The sequence below is a fragment of the Stigmatopora nigra genome, chromosome 22, assembly GCF_051989575.1.
Source record: "Stigmatopora nigra isolate UIUO_SnigA chromosome 22, RoL_Snig_1.1, whole genome shotgun sequence".
NCBI classification, from domain to species: Eukaryota; Metazoa; Chordata; class Actinopteri; order Syngnathiformes; family Syngnathidae; genus Stigmatopora; species Stigmatopora nigra.
In genome coordinates, this window is record NC_135529.1 from 9,366,052 (window position 1) to 9,387,579 (window position 21,528).

Genomic DNA, 21,528 nt, shown 5'->3' on the forward strand with positions numbered 1-21,528 from the left:
AATACTGTAAGGTTATGTATTTTTGGGGGGATTTTGAATGAGAAACCAAAGGCTTTATAAAACTGACTTAAGTTTGAGTCAGCATACAAATATATAGTTTAGAATCATGGTGTCCAAGTGGAGGCCCGGGGGCCGAATCTGGCCCGCCGCATCATTTTGTGTGGCCCAGGAAAGTCAATAATAAGTGTCGACTTTCTGTTTTAGGATGAAATTAAAATGAAGAGTATAGATGTATATTAAATTTCCTGATTTTCTCCTTAAAATCAATAATTGTAATTTTTTAGTCATTTTTTCTGTTTTTAGGTCAAAAATCATTTTGTAAAATCTAAAAATATATTTTAAAAAAGCTAAAATAAACATAGTTTGAATATCCAGGGCTTTTAATCGACTTCTTTTAATCCATTTATTAAAAATAATTTAAATATTTTATCTAAAATGGTCCGAACCAACCCGAGTCTGACACGATTGGTTTAGATTATTTTTTGCCAAATCTTAAAACCACCCTACAATCCATTAATAATGATCAAAATACAAATAAATTAATTCCATGGACTGGATATCTGCCATTTCCAGCAACGGAGCCCATAACAAAGATATCGTTTCTGCCACGTCCATAACACTCGTGACGCACTTCAGGTTTTTCTTTATGTAATTATTATATCATTCTTAGGTCAAGGAAGGCATAATTGTTCTAATCTAAATGTTGTTTAGGTCTAGTCTCCTGTTTTTGTTATTGGTAAAATACTTTGATTGTTATTGTAGTCCCAGATATTGTTTTTACTCCTACGTGATGGAATGATTAACAACTCTGTAAATTGTTTTGATTCATGGCAATAAGAGTCGTACGAAAACGTCTATTCTATATCTAAAGTACAACAGTCCCTACCTTTCTATCTCATCCCAACACTCTTCTCAGGATATCTAAAAAAAAAAATTGCTTTAGAACCTGTACAGGCCAAAATGTCATATTCTACAAAGTTACACACACCCCCGTACACAAAAACATTTTTTTTTCACAGTTGAGGTTAACAGGCAATCAATGTAAAGGCTTTTTAGACAAGAAAATTGCGGCTTTTGTACATGTGCCGCTGTGGCTGAGTGGGTTGGAAGTAACTAACAACAAAGAGAGTATTTCAACAACCAAAACGCATACATACAAAAGCAGGCTTCAACTTTTCTTCTCTGCTACAAGATGAAACATTTAAACTGACAATATAATGTCATACCAACTTCACTTATATGTTTTTCACATATTTTATACATTTTTTTGATTATTTCAGATTGTGTACGCCATACAACAACTTAAGTACGGGATTTTTTAGTACTTATTGTAAGTACTTTTTGTAAAACTGATCTCGTTTTACCCATTTCGGCCATTTTGGTTACTCATAGCAGACATAAAATGTAATTGCCGACTACTAATATTGTCATACATTCACCTGTCTGCCTTTTCACTATATAAATATAGCGTGTCAGCAAGCAATGTACCTAGAAAGTCAAGCTATTAGCGGCAAACAGCGACATCTACAGAATATTGAATTTAGTGCATACTGATTGGACACCATGTCCAATTTGGAGAACATTTTAGACTTTTAAGTGGGTAAATATGTTTCTTTTGTACGTTTTTTTTATCACTTAAAAAGGGGAATTGCAATCAATTATAAGGGAAGCAATTGGCCAAGGTTGACAGCAAATATACATTAAAAAATTGTCTTTTTTTTAGCAAACTTTTACTTGATTTTAGGATGAAAATACCAAAAAAAAAAGAAAAAATTGGATTTTGTATTTCACGCTACAATAATATGGTGAACTGCCTTTCATGAGTTTCCAAACATCACTTTTAATTGTCCCAACTTTTGAATGAAATTGGATAACGAACCAATTGGCTTTGATTCCTCGTTTTCTCTCGTTTCGCCACTGGTTTTTGCTAAGTTAATTGGAAAATGGCTCTTACCAATTTGGCACCTAGTCTGATTACCTTATAATCATTCAAGGTTTCTCCACAAGTAAATTGGACGAATACCCACAAAATTCAGCATATACCACCTACCCTGAAATCTCATTTATGTGCTTAAAGTTCCACAAAAAATGAATGCCAATATCTCTTAATTAAACAATCTTTGCTCCAAAAGAACACAACAATATCTTAAGACATTTAATTAGTAAATGAATAATGTTCCGAATTACACTTTCCGGGAATATTTGATGATAACTTCTTATCATACTGTGTTTTTTTTTTTTGTCTTTATCAAGGAGACGCGGCATTTCCCTAAAATAAATCACCGCTCACTTCATGGCCTAATTAAAAGTGCATATTAAAAATAGCAAAGTGTGTGCATGCATTCAATTGTCGCCAGTGTCAAGATGGCCCCTGGGCAGCTTCCATTTTGGCTCATCTGCTACTTTGCTGCACCCAAAAATGCTGATTTTCCATCAACACATGAACATTTGCGCTTCTTCACTCATGGCACAGAAATTTGGCTCAAAATCCAAACCACAGTGACCACAAGTATAATATCTGTTGACACGGATGCTCAGATATTGGGCCTTGTGTTGCGGTCCTCTCAAAAGCACTGAGGCATTTCACTGTTATTCCACGTCCAACTGAGCAAAAGGTCAACATGCCGGCAGAGCAAAAGCCTCTACTTTACACTTAGGGAACATTCAAATATTTTCTTTCAATGTCAAAACTACTGGAACTAGTCCAACACTAGGCCATTAAGCCCTCTTTAAGTACTTTCTATTAGAATTCTGAACAGGCTTGGTGTTGTGTGTGCCTCGGGATTGGAAAGATTCTTGCTGTGAAATAGATAATTATACTCGGATATGTTCTTTTTCAGGGATATATTTAGGTTGTATGGACAAGGAGGGCGATGGAATATCAGCAACTCAAAGTTTTTCAAGCAAATGTGAGTACATTTATATTTTTAACGAAAGTAAATCATGAGTGTCGACTTTCTGTTTTAGGATCAAATTAAAATGGAGTATATATGTATATTAAATTTCCTGATTTTCCCCCTTTTAAATCAATAATTGTAATTTTTAAACCATTTTTTCTGTGTTTTTAGTTCAAAAATCATTTTGTAAAATCTAAAAATATATTTTAAAAAAGCTAAAATAAACATTGTTTTAGATCTATAAAAAAAAAAAGAATATTCAGGGCTTTTAATCCAATTATTTTAATCCATTTATAGAAAAAAAATGTCAATATTATATCTAAAATGGTCCGGCCCACGTAAAATCAACCTATCATATTGATTCCATGAACTAGTGTTGGAATTATTTTGTAATAGTATTATCATGTCACCGAGTACTTTGTTTACAGGAAGATAGGACTGACCTTTACCCCAAAATGCAGACCTAGAAGGACGCTTAAGAAATTGCATTATTATATATATAATTATTGATAAAACTAACAACCAGTTTCTCTAAAAACAGTTTTTACGTTGACTACACAGAAATATCGGTATATTACGACTAAAAATACTCAAAGTTAGGAAATATATCAACAAAATCCCGACATTTATCACATAAATTAAATGGCTACTATTTGGAAAGAAACAGAATCATTGTGATAATAATAAATAAATAAACATAAAGCAACTTTATATAAGTCATGCTAACTTTAGATTTTAGGTAGACAAGTCAAGTTATGTTTTTGTAGGTAATTTGACTTCATAAACTCGAGTTATGGGTACTCAAATTGATATTATGCAGTATGATAATGATCCAAAATGACTTTGATAACTCAATGTCACAGTGGCATTATGACGAGGAGTTTCTTTATTTACAAAGTTAGGAGATAACTTTCCACTAAAGATAATAATGACAAAATGTTGAAAGAGGAGAATTACAGAGCAGTTGGAGATGCACTTGAAGTGATTGAAAAAGAGCTGTTGATTTAAAAAAAAAACAAAAGTGAGTCACATCAGCCTAGAGGTAATGTACAGTATTGTCAAAGTCGAGGTAGAATTAGCACACACAGTTTAACTAATGACCCGCAATGCAAATTTGTACAAGTGAACAAAGGTTTGTCATAAAAGTCTTTATATTTTATCAGAAACACAAGATAGAGTAGCAGTGTAAGACTCTCACATTAATTTCTTATTTTGGCATTTTTATTCTCTAGTTTGTCACATTTTTTTACAAAAAAAATCAACTATATCCTTTAAAAATCAAATTTTTTGTTTGCGAACCATTCCTCTGAAACCACAAATTCGGGTAAAAAAAAAAATAAATTGATCGTTTTTGTGCTTTTGACAACCTTTAAAATCAACCAAAAAAATGAAATCCAAATTAGCAAAGTAATCCTATTTTTCCTCCTTAAAATTGGAGGAAATTCAAGATCATGAAATATTTTTTAAACCTGTCCCATTTATTCATAAAACGCTGTCAAATCAAGGTTGTCTTAAGCCGAACAGTTTTAATGTGCCACATGGGAGTTTGTTGTATTTTAAAACGTCTGATTTCTGTGGAAAAGCTCACATTTTTAAACACAAATACCCATTTACAAGTGTAACGTGCACTTTTTTAACAACCTATGGTTGAATATGACAACAGCATGTACAATAATAAATATATTGGCGCCAATTTCTTCTTTATAGTAAAGTGCAATGTCAATAGACATACTGCATGTAAAACCGTGACTGAGGGTCCCTAAGGGTTTTAATGACCTTTCCGCAATCCATCCAAGATGGCACCGCGACTCACCTAGTTGGCAATCACGTCTCTAAATCACAATATCTAATAAGACCAAGTTTACTTGCCTATTTTTTGCCAAGGTCAGCAAGACAACTGTGGTTTGAAAATGAAAAGCAGTTGAAAAAAAATAAAATGGGGCAATGTGACATTGAATGTGTTCCCATTTAAAAAAAGGGGAATGAATGCGGGACAGCTATTTTAAGGCAAACACCACACAAACCAAAGACTGTATCATTTGTGAAACCATGTCATCTTTCATCATCATAGTCTAAACCACAGGTGTCCAAGTGGCGGCCCGGGGGCTAAATCTGGCCCGCCCAATCAATTTGTGTGGCCCGAGAAAGTAAATCATGAGTGCTGACTTTCTGTTTTAGGATCAAATTTTAATAAAGAGTATAGATTTATATTAAATTTCCTTATTTTTCCCCTTTTAAATCAATAATTGTAATTTTTAAACCATTTTTTCTGTGTTTTTAGTTCAAAAATCATTTTGTAAAATCTAAAAATATATTTAAAAAAAGCTAAAATAAACATTGTTTTAGATCTATAAAAAACTGAATATTCAGGGCTTTTAATCCAATTATTTTAATCCATTTCTAAAAAAAAAAATGTAAATATTATATCTAAAATGGGCCGGGCCACGTAAAATCAAGTTGACGTTAATGCGGCTCGCGAGCCAACCCGAGTCTGACACCCTTAATCTAAACAATGCATGAAACATTTAGGTTTATCCGTTTATGTAGTGAAACAACCACTTTGAAACTAAGACTTCTAAGAAAAACAAATGCGGGCCACACTTGAGTGCACAATAAAATACACATGGTTTGTTCGACAGAAGACCTCGACATACACATTTCCCTTTTCCAACATGGTTTCGTAGTATACAGAAATTGATGAGCCTCCATATCTATGAAGACCACGCCATGGCAGATGATGTAACACAGCTTTTGCCAGCCAGTAAATGCTCAAAAGCAGCGCCGATCTGAATATTTCACAAGTTGGCTCCGTGATTCTCGCCAAAAATAGCAGAACCGAGTCTCTAACTCTCTGACGCAGGCGCACAAAGAAACCTAGAAAAGATTTTGCCGGCGACAGTGATTCACGTCCTGTCAGAATGAGTTTTATGTACAAGGCCCACCCGTTCCTTGGCAAAATCAAGGCGCTCTAAATCAAGGTCGGCGCCAAAACTCCTTCAAACCTTAAGGGCTTCGTGTACGCCCACCGCCGACAGTCTCCGGTTGATGTTTCGGTATCTGCAGCGAAGAAGGTCTCGATACGTAGAACGCAGGTCTCGGTTAAAGAAGGCATAGATGAAGGGATTCATCAGGGAGTTGGCGTAACCTAACCACAGTAGCGTGCGCTCTAGCCAGATGGGCACACAGCTGCACACCACCCCACAGATAAAGGGCCTGGCGGTGGACAGAATGAAAAATGGCAGCCAGCACACAGTGAAGACCCCCACGATAACCCCCAGCGTCGTAGCCGCTTTCTGCTCTCGTTTGAAAATGGAGATGTTTCTCCGTTCACGGTTCAGCAGTCGGGACAAGGCGGCGCACTCCTCCGCCACACCAGGAGGCTTCAGGCCTTGCATTCGGAGCGCCTCATTAGTCACCGTTTCCAACCGCTCGCGGCGGGAAAGGTCAGTGAAGCGGTGTTTGGCACCACTTTTGCGGGCTGCCCGGAAGATTTTGTAATACATGAAGAGCATAACCAGCATGGGGATGTAGAAGGCTACGGCTGTGGAATAAATGGTGTAGCCAAAGTCTTGGCTGATCAGGCACACGCCGGCTGTGTGGACGTTTTGGGCCCAACCGCAGAAGGGGGGGAGGGTGATGGATGCCGAGACCAGCCACACGCCCAGGATCATCTTCGCCATCAGTTGACCGTTCTGGCGGGCCGGGTAGGTCAGGGGCCGGGTGATCCCCAGATACCTGTTGGAAGGACACCGAAACAGGATTACAAGTTGATCGTGACTGGACGTTTGGTCGACGGATGTTTGGTCGAACGGACGGTTGGTCGACGGACGTTTGGTCGACGGACGTTTGGTCGGCGGACGTTTGGTCGGCGGACGTTTGGTAGACAGACGTTTGGTCGGCGGACGTTTGGTCGAACGGACGTTTGGTCGAACGGACGTTTGGTCGAACGGACGTTTGGTCGAACGGACGTTTGGTTGCCGGATTCGCTGGCTCTCAAAATTATAATCATGAGAGAGTTTACTGTTGATAGCGATCAACCAGGTAATCTCTCGCTTTCAAAATTATAATCATGAGAGAGAGAGCTGTCCGTCGACCAAACGTCCGTTCAACGAAACGTCCGGAAACCAAGTGTCCGTCGACCAAACGTCCGTCGACCAAACGTCCTGGTACCCAAGTTGGTGTTAACAAAATAAGCTCCGAGTTGAAGCACAATGGCCAATTAGTTGAAATATTGGCCAATTCGTACAGTGGATTTTAGAAGACAATTGAGTTCGACAACATTCTAAAAATACTCAGGAATCAATGAACAAGTGACGAGAACTGAAGACATGACAATAACTCTGCCTGAGGTCTTTTGTTTACCTTTTGTACTCGAATTTCTAACGTGATCCAAAAATGTACAAGTACAAATGAAAAATAAACGGAATAAACAAAACTTGTTGGACCCTTTTTTTAGGGATTTGATACATTTATAATCAACTCTACCTGGTGAAAATAATAATAATAATCGGACATAGGCTTTGTCATTATCATTGACTCGACAAAAGCCTAATTGTCATAATTTCTGGGTATGATTACCCATTATTATTTACATCAGGTAGGGTTGATTATAAATGAATCCAATCCCTAAATACACCTCTAGGTAAAAAAAAAAGTTTAACTCTTCACTTTGAGATATGTGGTAGCATTGATTTAATTGTCAGGGTCAAAGCATTCCATGAATTTATATTGAGAAAAAAAATCCCCGCAATTTACTTTAAGTGCACTGTCGTGGCATTGTGTCCTTTCAAACAAAAAAAGAGAACTCGTGTAAGCTGTAATTGTGCTATTAGCTGTAATTTTGTAACTTGGACGGAATGTAGCTACTGAAAGGGGAGCCGTCAATCAAGTAAGCACCGCCGTGGATTCAAATTGCGTTTGAAGTGTGAAGAGAAAAAAAACAATGGTGCCACAAAGCTTGAAAAAAGCTGGGGAAATAGCTGCTATGTTGGGTAGGGCGCATATGACTGTATGTTGCTCTCGCCATGTTTTGGTTGTATGCCTTCAGCGTTCTTCAATGAATCATTCAGCAAAGCAGAATATTTATGTTTGTTTTAGTGGAGTTTATGTTCCGGTTTAAAAGAAAAAGCCTTCAAAAGCATGACTTCATTCACGTGGACTGAAACACCCTCGGACGTTATTTTTATTTTCTTGGAAATCTATGGAGATGCTCCAAATTGTCTTCAAAATAGTCCCAGGTGTATTTAAACAATCAAAAAAACTGTTATACACATCAAATCCATTTTATATATAGTATAAATGTTAATATGACATGAAATCTGATGTCACTTTAAAATAATTTATAATTTGTAGATGCGAGTGGTGCGAGTGGTTAGCACACAGGTGTCAAAGTGGCGGCCAAATCTGGCCCGCCGCATCATTTTGTGTGGCCCGAGAAAGTAAATTATGAGTGACGACTTTCTGTTTTAGGATCAAATTCAAATGAAGTGTATAGATGTTAAATTTCTTGATTTTACCCCTTTTAAATCAATAATTGAACTTATTTTTAATCTCAAGATAAATATTTACTCAAAATTTTACTCGTTTCTCAAGATAATTATTTTCACCAAATTTGTCTCGTATCTCAAGATAAATATTTGCTCCAAATTTTCTCGTATCTCAAGATAAATATTTGCTCCAAATTTGTCTCGTATCTCAAAATATTTGCTCCAAATTTGTCTCGTACCTCAAAATAAATATTTGCTCAAAAATTTTCTCGTATCTCAAGATAAATATTTGCTCCAAATTTGTCTCGTATCTCAAGATAAATATTTGCTCAAAATTTTACTTGTATCTCAGAATAGATATTTGCACCAAATTTGTCTCATATCTCAAAATAAATATTTGCTCAAAAATTTTCTCCTATCTCAAGATAAATATTTGCTCCAAACTATACTCGTATCTCAAATTGCTCGTATGTCAAGGTACCACTGTATTTGATTTTCTATTATCCTGTTCAGAGTCATTTTATGAGCTATATCTTATCCCAAGTGGCTTTAGACAAGTCGTAAATACCACCAGAAATTACTCTTTAGTTGATAATATGACATTTAAAACAGAGAACCATTCCTTCTTCTTTTTAAATTTACACCCACGCTCCTTGCTGCCGATAATACGAATGCATTTATAACAGTTTTGCTCATGGCCATGCCAGCAAAAAAAAAAAAAAAGTTCAATATCTTTTTATACATTAAGAGTCAATACAGCCATTTGCAAGTGGGAGTGAAAAAAAGTCTAAGAATTGTGAAGGGGTGACATTTAGGTTATTTATGAACCTATTCAATGTGATTGAAGGTGGTAGTCAAAAATGGATTAGAGGTCTCTCATAGTCCGTAGCAGCTGAAGAGTGAAATTGAGGAAAAAATAAAGACACAATGAAGGTTTACACTACCGGAAAATATGAGTATTGGTTGAAATATCCCTGAGAGATACTAAGTGGCTGGTTGCCTCTCCCATCTTTTGCTCAACCCTTCTCGTTAAAGGTCAAAAAGTAAATCGAGTCGAGATGAAAAGTTCCTCCGAGCTTATTTCGCTTTCAAAATGTTCACAAAGAAATGATCCGAAGGGAAGGTGACAAATACGGAGGGATATTTCATTCACTCATTCTCAAATTTTCATGACAGGGAAACAGAGACTGATGTCCTTGCTAGCTTCTGCTTATTTGCCTGCGGTACAAAATACCTTATTCAATGTCATTATTCAACTGTGATAAAAAAAAGTGTGACTATCTGTAATGGATTTGATGATTTGCTGTCAGTTTTTCCAACATTTAAACCAGTTGGGGATTTATTTACTCAGGAAATCTAATGAATCAACATTTAGATTCCGCCTTTGCATTTTCCTTGGAGGCAATATCATGCGCAATGCATCAAAATGATTGGCTGTTGTGTACAGAAAGTTGCCTGTATAGATTAGGGATGAAGCCAGATTTGACTCAATAATTGACAGTCCCCCAAAGAAATAGTGCCTACATCTATTATTAAAGACATATATACTGTATACTATATACTTTGATCTTAGATCGTATTTATAAACATATACAAGGATCTATTAGAATATACTAGAAAATTGATTTACCCTTAAAGTCGGAGTATTGCTATATTTGTAGGTTAACTGAATTCGATAGATTGGATTTTGCTAATCCAAAATAAAACAACAGCAAAGTATAATTAAAACAGGGTTTTTTGGGCGCTTTTTTTGGTTTATTTTTCCAAAAAAGGAACTATAACCGATGCATAGTTCCTTTCTTGGAAAAATAAACCAAAAAAAGCGCCCAAAAAAACCCAGTTTTAATTCAATTTTGCTGTCTATTTAGTTTATTATCTGGGGCGGGAAATGTTTAAAAAATAATTCAATAATTTTATCAAAAATGGTTAATAGGTGACGTATTTTCGCCAAATATTTTACCGAAAACCACTTTGACCAAGTGACAAATAACGCGTGGCCAAACAATTTGGTTGTTTTGGCAATAAACTGAAGGCAAATATACCCGTGTTTTTAATTCAATTTGGTAGTTGTTTAGAAAACGACAGTTGTTAACAAGTGATGTCACTGGCGTACGTGCACTGTGCCCTTTTCCATTAAATTTAATTGCTGTGGCGCAAAATGTTTAAAAATAATCTATAATTTTAGCAAAAAATCTTTAATTTTAGCAAAAAAAAATCTATAATTTTAGCAAAAAAAAATCTATAATTTTAGCAAAAAATATATAATTTTGGCCAAAAAATCTATAATTTTAGCTAAAAAATCATTAATACGCGCCGTATTTTCGCCAAATATTTTACTGAAAACCCCTTTGACCAAGTGACAAAAACATATCAAAATTTTCGCCAAATATTTTGCCGAAAACCGCTTTTCCCAAGAAACAAAAAAACGTGTCACCAAAAAATGTGGTTGTTTTAGCACTTAACTCTAGTCAGTCAAATATACCCGTGTTAGATGGTTAGCATCGATCCCAACGCCACCCAAACTAAAGCCATACAAATGAACCATGACCTCACTGGGTCAAAAGTTCCGAGTTGAAAAAGTAAAGCCTCCCTTCCAGTCCCATTCTTCTTCTTTTTTTGCAGTTCTAAATTTACCACACAGCCACCCAAAACCAACCACAGCTGAGTAAATATTTCACCAAGTATTCCCTCTCAGACATAAAAGGTTTGAGAGATAGCCCCAGAGACTGGAGGCTGTTGCGCACTGTGACCGATTACAGCGTGACGGTGTAGAGAATAATTTGCTTGACTGGACTCCTAGATGGTCGTCCAGTGGAAGTAATGAAACTCTCCATTAGTTTGGCCACACTGTTGCTCTGTGACAGGACATTCCCTGAGGCCTCTATATGAATATGTCCCCAAGTCTCAGGAGATATCCCAAAAAATAAAAAAAAACACTTTTCTTTTGTTTAAGGCGGCCTATGAATGTCATTCTAGAGGGAAGGCAAGTTAGATTTTTTTCCTCTGGCCTCTTATGTTACAAGCACGCTGCCATGCAAAACAGCTATTAATTGGTTTTTAGTTCATTTCTATGGGAAACGTTTGAGTTACGAGTAAATCGACCTAAGAACTCAGTCCCGGAACGCCTTAAGCTCGTATCTTGAGGTACCACTGTAGTTGAATAATACACTAACATAAGTTATTTGTTATATCTCATTTAATATTAAAAAAACAGTTTTTTGACTGCCCGTATGATAAAAATAAACTCAAGCATCTCATTAAAACTCTATTCAAAAAAAGTCCATTTATTTCCCCCTAAAATCGTGCTCTACTTTTCCACTTTGTAGTTGTTAATCTTGTCCTACTTTGCGGTGGATTGTGTCATAATAGGATGAATATTGAATAAAAGCATTGATAGAGAAATATGCTGTCCAAAAAAAAATGAAAAACATGAACTAGTTGATTACATAAAACAAGACAGACGAGAGAGACTGCAACATTGCGGAACGAAATACATTAAACACAACGATTTTTGCCACCAATCTCATCAATCAACATACAAAATATGGAAATAGAATCTATGTTTCTGTCGCACACACCAAAAAAACGATGACTGATCACACGTTTTTTTAATAGGAGAACATATTCTGATGTTTATGCCAATTCTGTGTCGCAAGAAAAAGAAAATAATTCATCGTTAGTCAGCTATGAAAGCATTTTTCCCGCATTGACCAGATTTATCTTCACATGCATTAGTTTAAAAGACGAACTGGCAAATGGCGTCGCATTTCAGAGAAGTAAACACAGCTGTGACAACAATTGAGTAACACTGGTGAGACCGATCCAATTTAGTAAAGGTCACTGAAGCTCGAGCAGTAAACTCAAGGACGACTATTCAGGTGTGATTGTTGTTCTATTGAGCTTGTTATATGCACTTCCATGTACAAGATATAAAAAAACAAATCATTTCAGGGTAGTGGAGACGAATCTATGGCTGGAAAGCTATAAAATACGTCCCTTTTTTGTTTTCTGATGTTTTAGTGCAGCACACACTGAAGGCATTTATTTGATCAAGATTCCTGCCGTTTTCATCGCATGAATCTCGTCATTTCCACAACAAAGTTGGTAAGTTTGATTTATTTTTCTTTTATGATGATGATTTTTTGCATCGTCCATCTTCTCTTCTCCTGTCGGGTCAGTATTTTTGCTCAAAGTCAGCTAGGATAAGATCTAGAAGAACTGTAAACTGTATGAGGATAAGCCTTACAAAGAATGGCTCAATAGATTTGATTCATTTTCTGAACTTGGTGGGGGTGCTAGAGCCTATCCCAGCCAATCACAGGGCACAAGGAGACAAAGGACAACCGTCACATTCATACAATTTAGAGCACTGGTGTCAAAGTGACGGCTTGAGGGCCAAATCTGGCCCGCTGCATCATTTTGTGCGGCCCAAGAAAGTAAATCATGAATGCCGATTTTCTATTTTAGGATCAAATTCAAATGAAGAGTATAGATGTATATTATATTTCCTGATTTTCCCCCTTTTAAATAAATAATTCTCATATTTTAATCAATTTTTTTCTGTGTTTTTAGTTCAAAAATCATTTTGTAAAATCAAAAAAATATATTTAAAAAAGCTAAAATAAACATTGCTTTAGATCCATAAAAAATGAATATTCTGGGTTTTTAATCCAGTTCATTTAATCCATTTATTAAAAAAAATATCTAAATATGATATCTAAAATGGTCCAGCCCACGTGATATCGAGTTGACGTTAAAGTGGCTCGCGAACTAATCCGAGTCTGACACCCTTTGCCCGGCTAACCCCTCATCGAGCAGGCCGCTAGACTTGTGGTTATTATTGTAATTGTCGTCATGCTCCTTATGGCTTTTAAATGTAAACTAATTGAGTTCCTGTCTGAACTCCTTCATTTAAATGTGCCTTCATTATTTGAACCGTGACAGCAAAACCAGGCTACAAAATGACCCGACAGAACACCACATTCTCTAATTACCATGAAACTAACCAAAGCCACAATTCCACTTTTAAGTTATTCCACAATGCAAATCAACAATGTAAGAAACTATGGAGAATTTCCATTATGTTTTACATTGATAAAATTATAACTGAAGACTAATCTAATGTGATAAACTGAGCTATTTTGGTTGTGGTTTTTTTTGGACTTTTTTCTGTCCTTGGAAGATTTTCTCTTTGTTTTGTAGTTTAATTCCATTAGTGTAAAAATAATTATTTGGACATTTGATAAATTGGTAACAATTTGATACAAGAGGAGTTAATAATAGTGAAAGGGCAATTGCTAATTGACTGTATAATATCATTTCAGACCCAAGTGAATTTAATATTCCGTAGATTTAGAGGTCACTTCTAATTTGCAATGACTTACACAAGTAGAACTTATCAATAGATTAGATAATTTCCCCACTGGAATACAAACTATGTTCAATCTTATGAATAAAACATCTAATTTCTTACGCCCTAAACACAAAACGATCCTCACACCTATTTTTAAACTTCTATCTTACCCCAATCTATTCAAATTTACATTATATACTTCAACAATATTAATAAAATATACTCCCATAATGTTGTATTCAAATATATATGACTTTAAAAATGAACACCTTTGCCTAAGAGCCCTCACTTAGGAAGGCAATGTATCTTTCTTTATCAAAAAGTCTACACAAAAATCCATTATCTCACCCAATTTAAAACCACTCACTAGCCTCGTGTTTAGTATGGACTAATAATGGATTCCATCATTGTAATACCAAACTTGAAGCTTGTTTTGTGTAATACAAAAGTCACTAAGCACTTCACCCTTTTTTATTCTTCCTGGTTATTAGTAATCCATCTTCCTCCATGTCAAGTTTCATAATAGAAAGGAACATTCCTATTGTACTTCTGTGCGGTCGTTCTATTTATTTTTCTCTAAAAAAAAAAACCTTTATCAGACATAGAATGTACACAAACTCAAAGTAAGACTTAAACAACTAAGAGCAAGTATGTGGTTTTCGCTGACACATCAACAACAGATACAAAGTTCTTTCCTGGCATCATTTTCAAATGCGCAGTTGTTTTCATGAGAAAATGCGAGTACGGTAACAAATTCTGTGGTTTAGAATCAACTGAAAAGGGGAAGGTCAACAGTAACAGGAAGAACTAACTGAATGCCTTTAAAACTCTCTCTCTCAACTGAGAGTAAATATAAAAATAGAAAATCTGATGGGAAAATATGCATTTAAAATTATTTTTACACGCCTGACAATGTATATATATTTCAGTAACACGCTTATTTATGTATTTATTTATACATATATATAAATATATCTATATACATATATGTATATATGTGGATATATATCTATATATGTGTATCTATATATATATATCTATATATGTATATATGTGGATATATGGATATATATATATATATATATATATATATATATATATATATATATATATATATATATATATATATATATATGTGTGTGTGTGTGTGTGTATCTAAATATATATATATATATATATATATATATATATATATATATATATATATATATATATATATATATATATATATATATGTATGTATTTTTATGTTTTCTTTCTTTTTTTCCAGCAACATGCTTACTTATGTATTTATCTATACATATTTTTGTATTTTTTTATATATTAACTTATTTATTACCTACTTATTTATGTCTAAAAGGTATTTTCCTAAATCTGCATTCCCCAAATTATTTTTACACTCCTAAAAATGGAATATATGTCAAAAGTAGCAATACTTTAATATAAATACTATACTAAATATTTCCTAGGAAGACAAGAAAAGGTTTTTTAATGAGGAAACTACTTTCCCAAAGCAGATTGCCAGCATATTCAAATTTACACATCTGAAACAACCACACACACACATACACACGTACACACACACATAAATTATTTGACTTCAGGTTATTTTGTAATCGTAAAAGCCAAACCGGTAGTCAAACAGAAGAGAAAACAACTTCAGTTTGAAGTACAAGCAGCACTTATCAATGATTAACCAGCAAAATGCCTTCCCCCAACCATTTTTTTATTTGATGGGATTTGAAAATATTCATTGACACAAACTTTGCAAAGGATAGCCACCAGCAAACTGGCACAGATGGAATTCAATTGAATGGTCGCTTTGAAGTTGGAAGTGTACTCAGCATGAAATAGCGACGACTTTGTCGCATTAACTATGCTTGTGATCCCTAGGATTCCGGCACAATAATATTGTATTTCCTGACTAAAAAAAATACACGTACACACACACATGAAGCCCTTTTTTCAAAGAATTCTTTCGCAAACATGAACTGCCTTTGATCGGATCGTGTTAGTTTGCTGGGAGAACCTAATCCATCTAAAGGTAGAAGTTTGAAAGAAAAATGCCTGAGAGCAGAGTTGGGCGTCACATCAAATTACCTGAGGATGCGTCAGCCATGTCAGGTCATGTGTGTGTGTTTTGTGTGTGTGGATATTCCCAAGCTACATTCGCTATAGGGACAGTTAGTGGTCGCCCCCCCCCAAAAAAAGAAATCATAATAAAACATGAAGCCAAAGTACTTCCTTTGACACTAGATATACCGTATTTTCAGGACTATAAGGCGCACTTAAAAGTCTTAAATTTTCTCCAAAATAGACAGTGCGCCTTATAATCCAGTGCGCCTTATATATGGAAAAAACAAAACGAAAAAACACCACTGTCGGATATTAAAAAAACACAAATGCCTGAACTGAAACAATACTGTTAAATATGCAGATGCCATCTTAGTTTACAAAATCTTCCATCATATAGCTCCTCCCCCACTGCAAGATTTTGTACAAAAAAAATCCAAAACATCAACAATGGCTGGCTCTAGAGGTGACTGTAAAGTAGTGAGTGCTTCATACCTGGAAGTCAATAGCAATTATCGTAATTTCACCACTATAAAGCGCACTTAAAAGTCTTACATTTTCTCCAAAATAGACAGTGCGCCTTGTAATACCGTGCGCCTTATATATGGAAAAAATGTCATTCATTGAGGGTGCACCTTATAATGCGGTGCGCCTTATAGTCATGAAAATACGGTAGTAAAACAAACCAATTTCGAAGTACATGTACTTTTGCGCTAAAATGAAAATCCACTCACATGCGATTTATAGAACACCGCACTTACGCTGCCTATGAAACTAGAATCTCCAACTTCTACTTTTTACTTAAGTGATTCTTTTTTCTCGACTTGGTCGTCCTACCTTCCGTTAACACGACTTTTCTTAGACATCTAAGGAACGACCGGTAACCCCAAAAAAAAAAAAAAATCATCCTCTCTACCCACTGTTTTGAATCAATCATTTATGTTTGACTTTTGAATTATTTAAAGTGTAACATATTACTCACAGGGAAGATAAAAAAAAAAATGAAACCAAAACGGATTTGAACTTTTTAAAGGGTCAGAATGGAGTACATACATGTCAATCTTTCTTTAAATGTATGGAGAATATAATACAATGTTAATGGGAATTCATTTCTTCTTTTGAAGACAACCATATAATGTCTTTGTACTTTAGAATCTGAATGTACTTAACGATGATTGCCATGAAAGTACATTTTACCCGCTAAGGCAATTATTGTACAGTACTGCGCCAATTAAGATTGCAGTTCTGATCTCATTGTATTGTATATTTTTATTGCAATTTGTTTATTTAGCCCAAGGGTGTCAGACTCGGGTTAGTTCGCTGGCCGCGTTAACGTCAACTCGATTTCATGTGGACTGGATCATTTTGGATATAATATTTAAATATTTTTTGTATAAATGGATTAAAAGAACTGGATTAAAATCCCTGAATATTCAGTTTTTTATACAGATCTAAAACAATGTATATTTTAGTGTTTTTTCATATATTTTTAGATTTTACAAAATGATTTTTGAACTAAAAACACAGGAAAAATGGATTAAAAATTACAATTATTGATATAAAAGGGGGAAAATCAGGACATTTAATGTACATCTATACTCTTTATTTTAATTTGATCCTAAAACAGAAAGTCAGCACTCATCATTTACTTTCCCGGGCCGCACAAAATGATGCGGAGGGCCAGATTTGGCCCCCGGGCCGCCACTTTGACACCTGTAATTTAGCCTATCCTAAGGAACTTGACTACACTCCGCTCACCGAATAATTACAAGAGATGAACATGCACGCTAATGTTTGCACTCATTGATTCTCGCCACTGAGTTAATAGCAAGGGTAGCTAACACTCTCATTATCGACAAAAGGACGCCGAATTGAAGCACAGTCGCGGCAAATGTCTTTTAAAAGAACGACTTAACAAGCGGCTGTGACATGTCGTTTATGTTAGCCAAGGTTCTCGCCACCACTATTAACATCCCGATGAGAACCCAATGTTTGTTAAAAGACGATAAAAGAAGTTGTCGATCCATTTGGATACATGATTAACAATAATACACTTTATTTTAAAGTGCCTTGAGACTCAAGGACACTTCTTTCCAACCAAATTCACAAGAAATATAAATTCAAGTAGATAGAAGCAAAGAATAAAAGCCAATGAAGACGGAAGAGTTATAAGAGAAACGAGAAGAGGATCAAGATAGATATGAAAAATTATATTTTGGAGTTTTGGATTCTAAGGCGATATTTGTCGATAAGTCGACTCATGGTGGCAAAACTACTGTATTTTGCCGTTTAATATACCCGGATATATTAAATGATTTTTGCTTTTTTGAGCCTCCCGTTTGTGCGCCATTTAATATACCCCCTGCCATTTAATAAATAATAATAAAATTGGATTAAAAGAGCTGTTTTTATGGATCTAAAGCAATGTTTATTGATCTTTTTTTCTTAGTAATGGAAAATGTCTCTCAATCATTTTTTTTTATTTCAAATGCAAACTAAATATTTTTTTAAGTGGAAAAGGGAAAATATTTATATATTTATTTTTAGATTTTACAAAATACTTTTTGAACTAGAAACACAATAGAAAACAATGATTTTTTTTTTAAAAAAAGGGTAAAATCAGGAAATATAATGTACATCTATCATCATTTGAATTTGATCTTTAAATAGAAACTCATGATTTACTTTCTTGGGCCACACAAAATGATGTAGTGGGCCAGATTTGGCCCCCGGGCCATTACTTAGACACCTGTGGCGTAGTGGATCGTACCTTCCTGTTTGTGCGCCATTTAATATACCCCTGCCATTTCATATACCCGACATTTAATATACCCCTGCCATTTCATATACCCGACATTTAATATACCCCTGCCATTTAATATACCCGGGTATATTAAACAGCAAAATACGGTAAATTGTAACCTAAAAATAATAAAACAAACACATTTTGCTCAAGCTTTTCTATGTCGAACCATTTCCATGTGAACACTCTACCGACCATTGGCAAACAATTTCTCCTATAGAGATTTTCTTCATTTTATAACCTCTCCTAACCCCCCTTAAGTGCACAGAACTGCCATTTGCAGAAAATGTCCTTCCAATGATATAAAATGTATGAGGGAGAGAAAAAATTCATAATTAAAAGGAAGACACCATTGCAGGCAAATGATGTGATGTGAAGAACACTTTCACACCAAATAAATGGCCATCCCACCCAAGTCAATGAATTACCCTGAAACCATAGCAGCTCTAGTCAGTTATCAAACAAACCAAGCGTGTTTAAAATGTCATAAAATTCTTCTACACAAACAGCCACAGTGAAATCGCGTTTAGATGACGCACGTTCATAGCTGATAAAAGTACTAACTTAATGTTAACATAGTGGTGGTGGCTGTTATTGGGAGCCCAGACTTGGCAATTCGCTTGGGATTGCAGTTGTATTATATGGCTGTGATTAGATTCTAAACTTGGAAGGTCAGAAAATCATGAATTGCGCCAGAGTGCTCTCGAAAAAACATCTATGTAAGCCTTAAGATTAAATATTTATTGGGGCTATACACGACGGATCTGGCTCCACCATGTCTATAACATTAACAAACTCACAAAGACTGACATAATACATTCCTACCAACTTACTCATCCAAAACAAAGAATCCTGTCATTGCATGTCCATGTTGCTAACTCCATAAAATAGCCCATTTTAGATATAATATTTAGATTTTTTATTTTATAAATGGATTTAAAGAACTGGATGAAAAGCCCTAATTATTTTTTTTTTATAGATCTAAAACAATGTTTATTTGAGCTTTTTTTGCTTAGTAAAGGAGAATATCTTTTAATCATTATGTTCCATATTAAAGTGGAAAATTAAAAAAAATTCTATATTTTTAGATTTTACAAAATGATTTTTAAACTAAAAACAGAAAAAAATCATTAAAAAAATACAATTATTGATTTAAAAGAGGAATATCAGGAAATATAATATACATCTATAATCTCCATTTTAATTTAATTCTAAAACAGAAAGTCGGCACTCATGATTTACGTTCTCGGGCCACACAAAATGATATGGTGGGCCAGATTTGGGCCGCGGGCCACCACTTTGACACCTGTGCCCAACACTGATTCATTTTAAAATTCAACAAAAAGCTGTTATCCTTCTGTTATCATGTCCATTAGTTCCGTAATGTGCCTTTAATGAGAAATGACTGGCTACCAATCTTGAACAAATCACACTGGCTGGATGACCTTCTCCCACACTCACATGCGTCCTTGCGTTCACGCGGCACATTTTCATTCAGCAACATTACAAGATTTGATGTCACGTTTGGATTAATCTAAACCGTAATCTCTTGACTTTTCATTATAAATTTCAACACCCATAGCCGGCTTATTTGTCACCATAGGATCCAATACAAATATACATCCATTCATTTTCCAAACCACTTATCCTCACCAGGGTCAGGGGGTGCTGGAGCCCATCCTAGCTGACTTCAGGCGGGGGACACCCTAAATTAGTGGCCAGCCAATAGCAGGTCACCAGAAGACGGACAACTTATCACTTGTAGCTAGTTCCAATTCAGTGTTCAACCAGGCTAACCTGCATCTTTTTTGGGGATGAAACCGTATTTTCAGGACTATAAGGCGCACTTAAAAGTCTGAAATTTTCTCCAAAATAGACAGGGCGCCTTATAATCCAGTGTGCTTTATATATGTAAAAAAAAATTAAAATGTCATTCGTTGAGGGTGCACCTCATAATGTAGTGCGCCTTATAGTCCTGAAAATACGGTACCCAGAGAAAACCCATGCAAGCCCAGAGAGAACACAGTGAAAACCCACCTGGAATCGAACCCCAGGCCCCAGAACTGCAAAGCCGACCCACTAACCACTCATCACCAGACCACTTACTAATTCTACATGTTCCCAAATACATATAATCTAATATATTTATAATATATATGGATGTTTGGATATATCAAAACCTGCAATAAGATGAAATCAAAGCACTTTAGTTTGCTTGGGGCAAGAAATGATGAAGCAACATGCATAGGAATTGCACGTGGAACATCTACAAAAAAAAAAAATCTGACAGCTGCATTTGAGCAGTGTACTGATCCTAAACGCCTGGTTAAACACTTCCCATGATCTGGTCAAGATGACTAATAAAGCGCATGGTCAATTAATTACAGTCTGGATGCAAATTAGCTGCAATTTGGCACCCCTGGGCGCACAAAGGATGGATTGGACAGACAATTTTTAGCAACAGATGACGTAAATTCACAGTTTTTTTTGTGCTCGGACGTTTGGTCGCTGGTCTTTTGGTCCCTTTTGGTCGCCGGTCAAATGTACTTAGATATTAAACAGAACTTCGATATTAAACAGTACTTCGATATTAAACAGTACTTAGATATTAAACAGTACTTAGATATTAAACAGTACTTAGATATTAAACAGTACTTAGATATTAAACAGTACTTAGATATTAAACAGTACTTAGATATTAAACAGTACTTAGATATTAAACAGTACTTAGATATTAAACAGTACTTAGATATTAAACAGTACTTAGATATTAAACAGTACTTAGATATTAAACAGTACTTAGATATTAAACAGTACTTCGGTAAACAGTACTTAGATATTAAACAGTGCTTGGATATTACACTCTCTCTCTTAGATATTAAACTCTCTCTCTTAGATAATAAACTCTCTCTCTCT

At 35.1% G+C, this 21,528-nt stretch overlaps 1 protein-coding gene and 1 long non-coding RNA gene across 2 annotated transcripts in view; one reads left to right on the forward strand and one right to left on the reverse strand.

The window, feature by feature from the left end:
• Window positions 1-20,409, forward strand: part of LOC144215898 (uncharacterized) — a 51,649-nt gene extending 31,240 nt beyond the window's left edge. The window contains exons 5-7 of the long non-coding RNA XR_013330524.1: window positions 2,841-2,909; window positions 12,404-12,487; window positions 20,269-20,409. This is a non-coding gene — a long non-coding RNA (uncharacterized LOC144215898). The remainder of the gene's footprint in view (window positions 1-2,840; window positions 2,910-12,403; window positions 12,488-20,268) is intronic.
• LOC144215523 (5-hydroxytryptamine receptor 7-like) lies at window positions 3,761-11,217 on the reverse strand. The gene is made up of 2 exons (XM_077744526.1): window positions 11,141-11,217; window positions 3,761-6,632 (listed from the first exon to the last, which is right to left on the reverse strand). Exons 1-2 carry the CDS (start codon window positions 11,215-11,217, stop codon window positions 5,894-5,896), a joined length of 816 nt encoding a protein of 271 aa, XP_077600652.1. The 3' UTR covers window positions 3,761-5,893.
• Window positions 20,410-21,528: the final 1,119 nt, after the last annotated feature.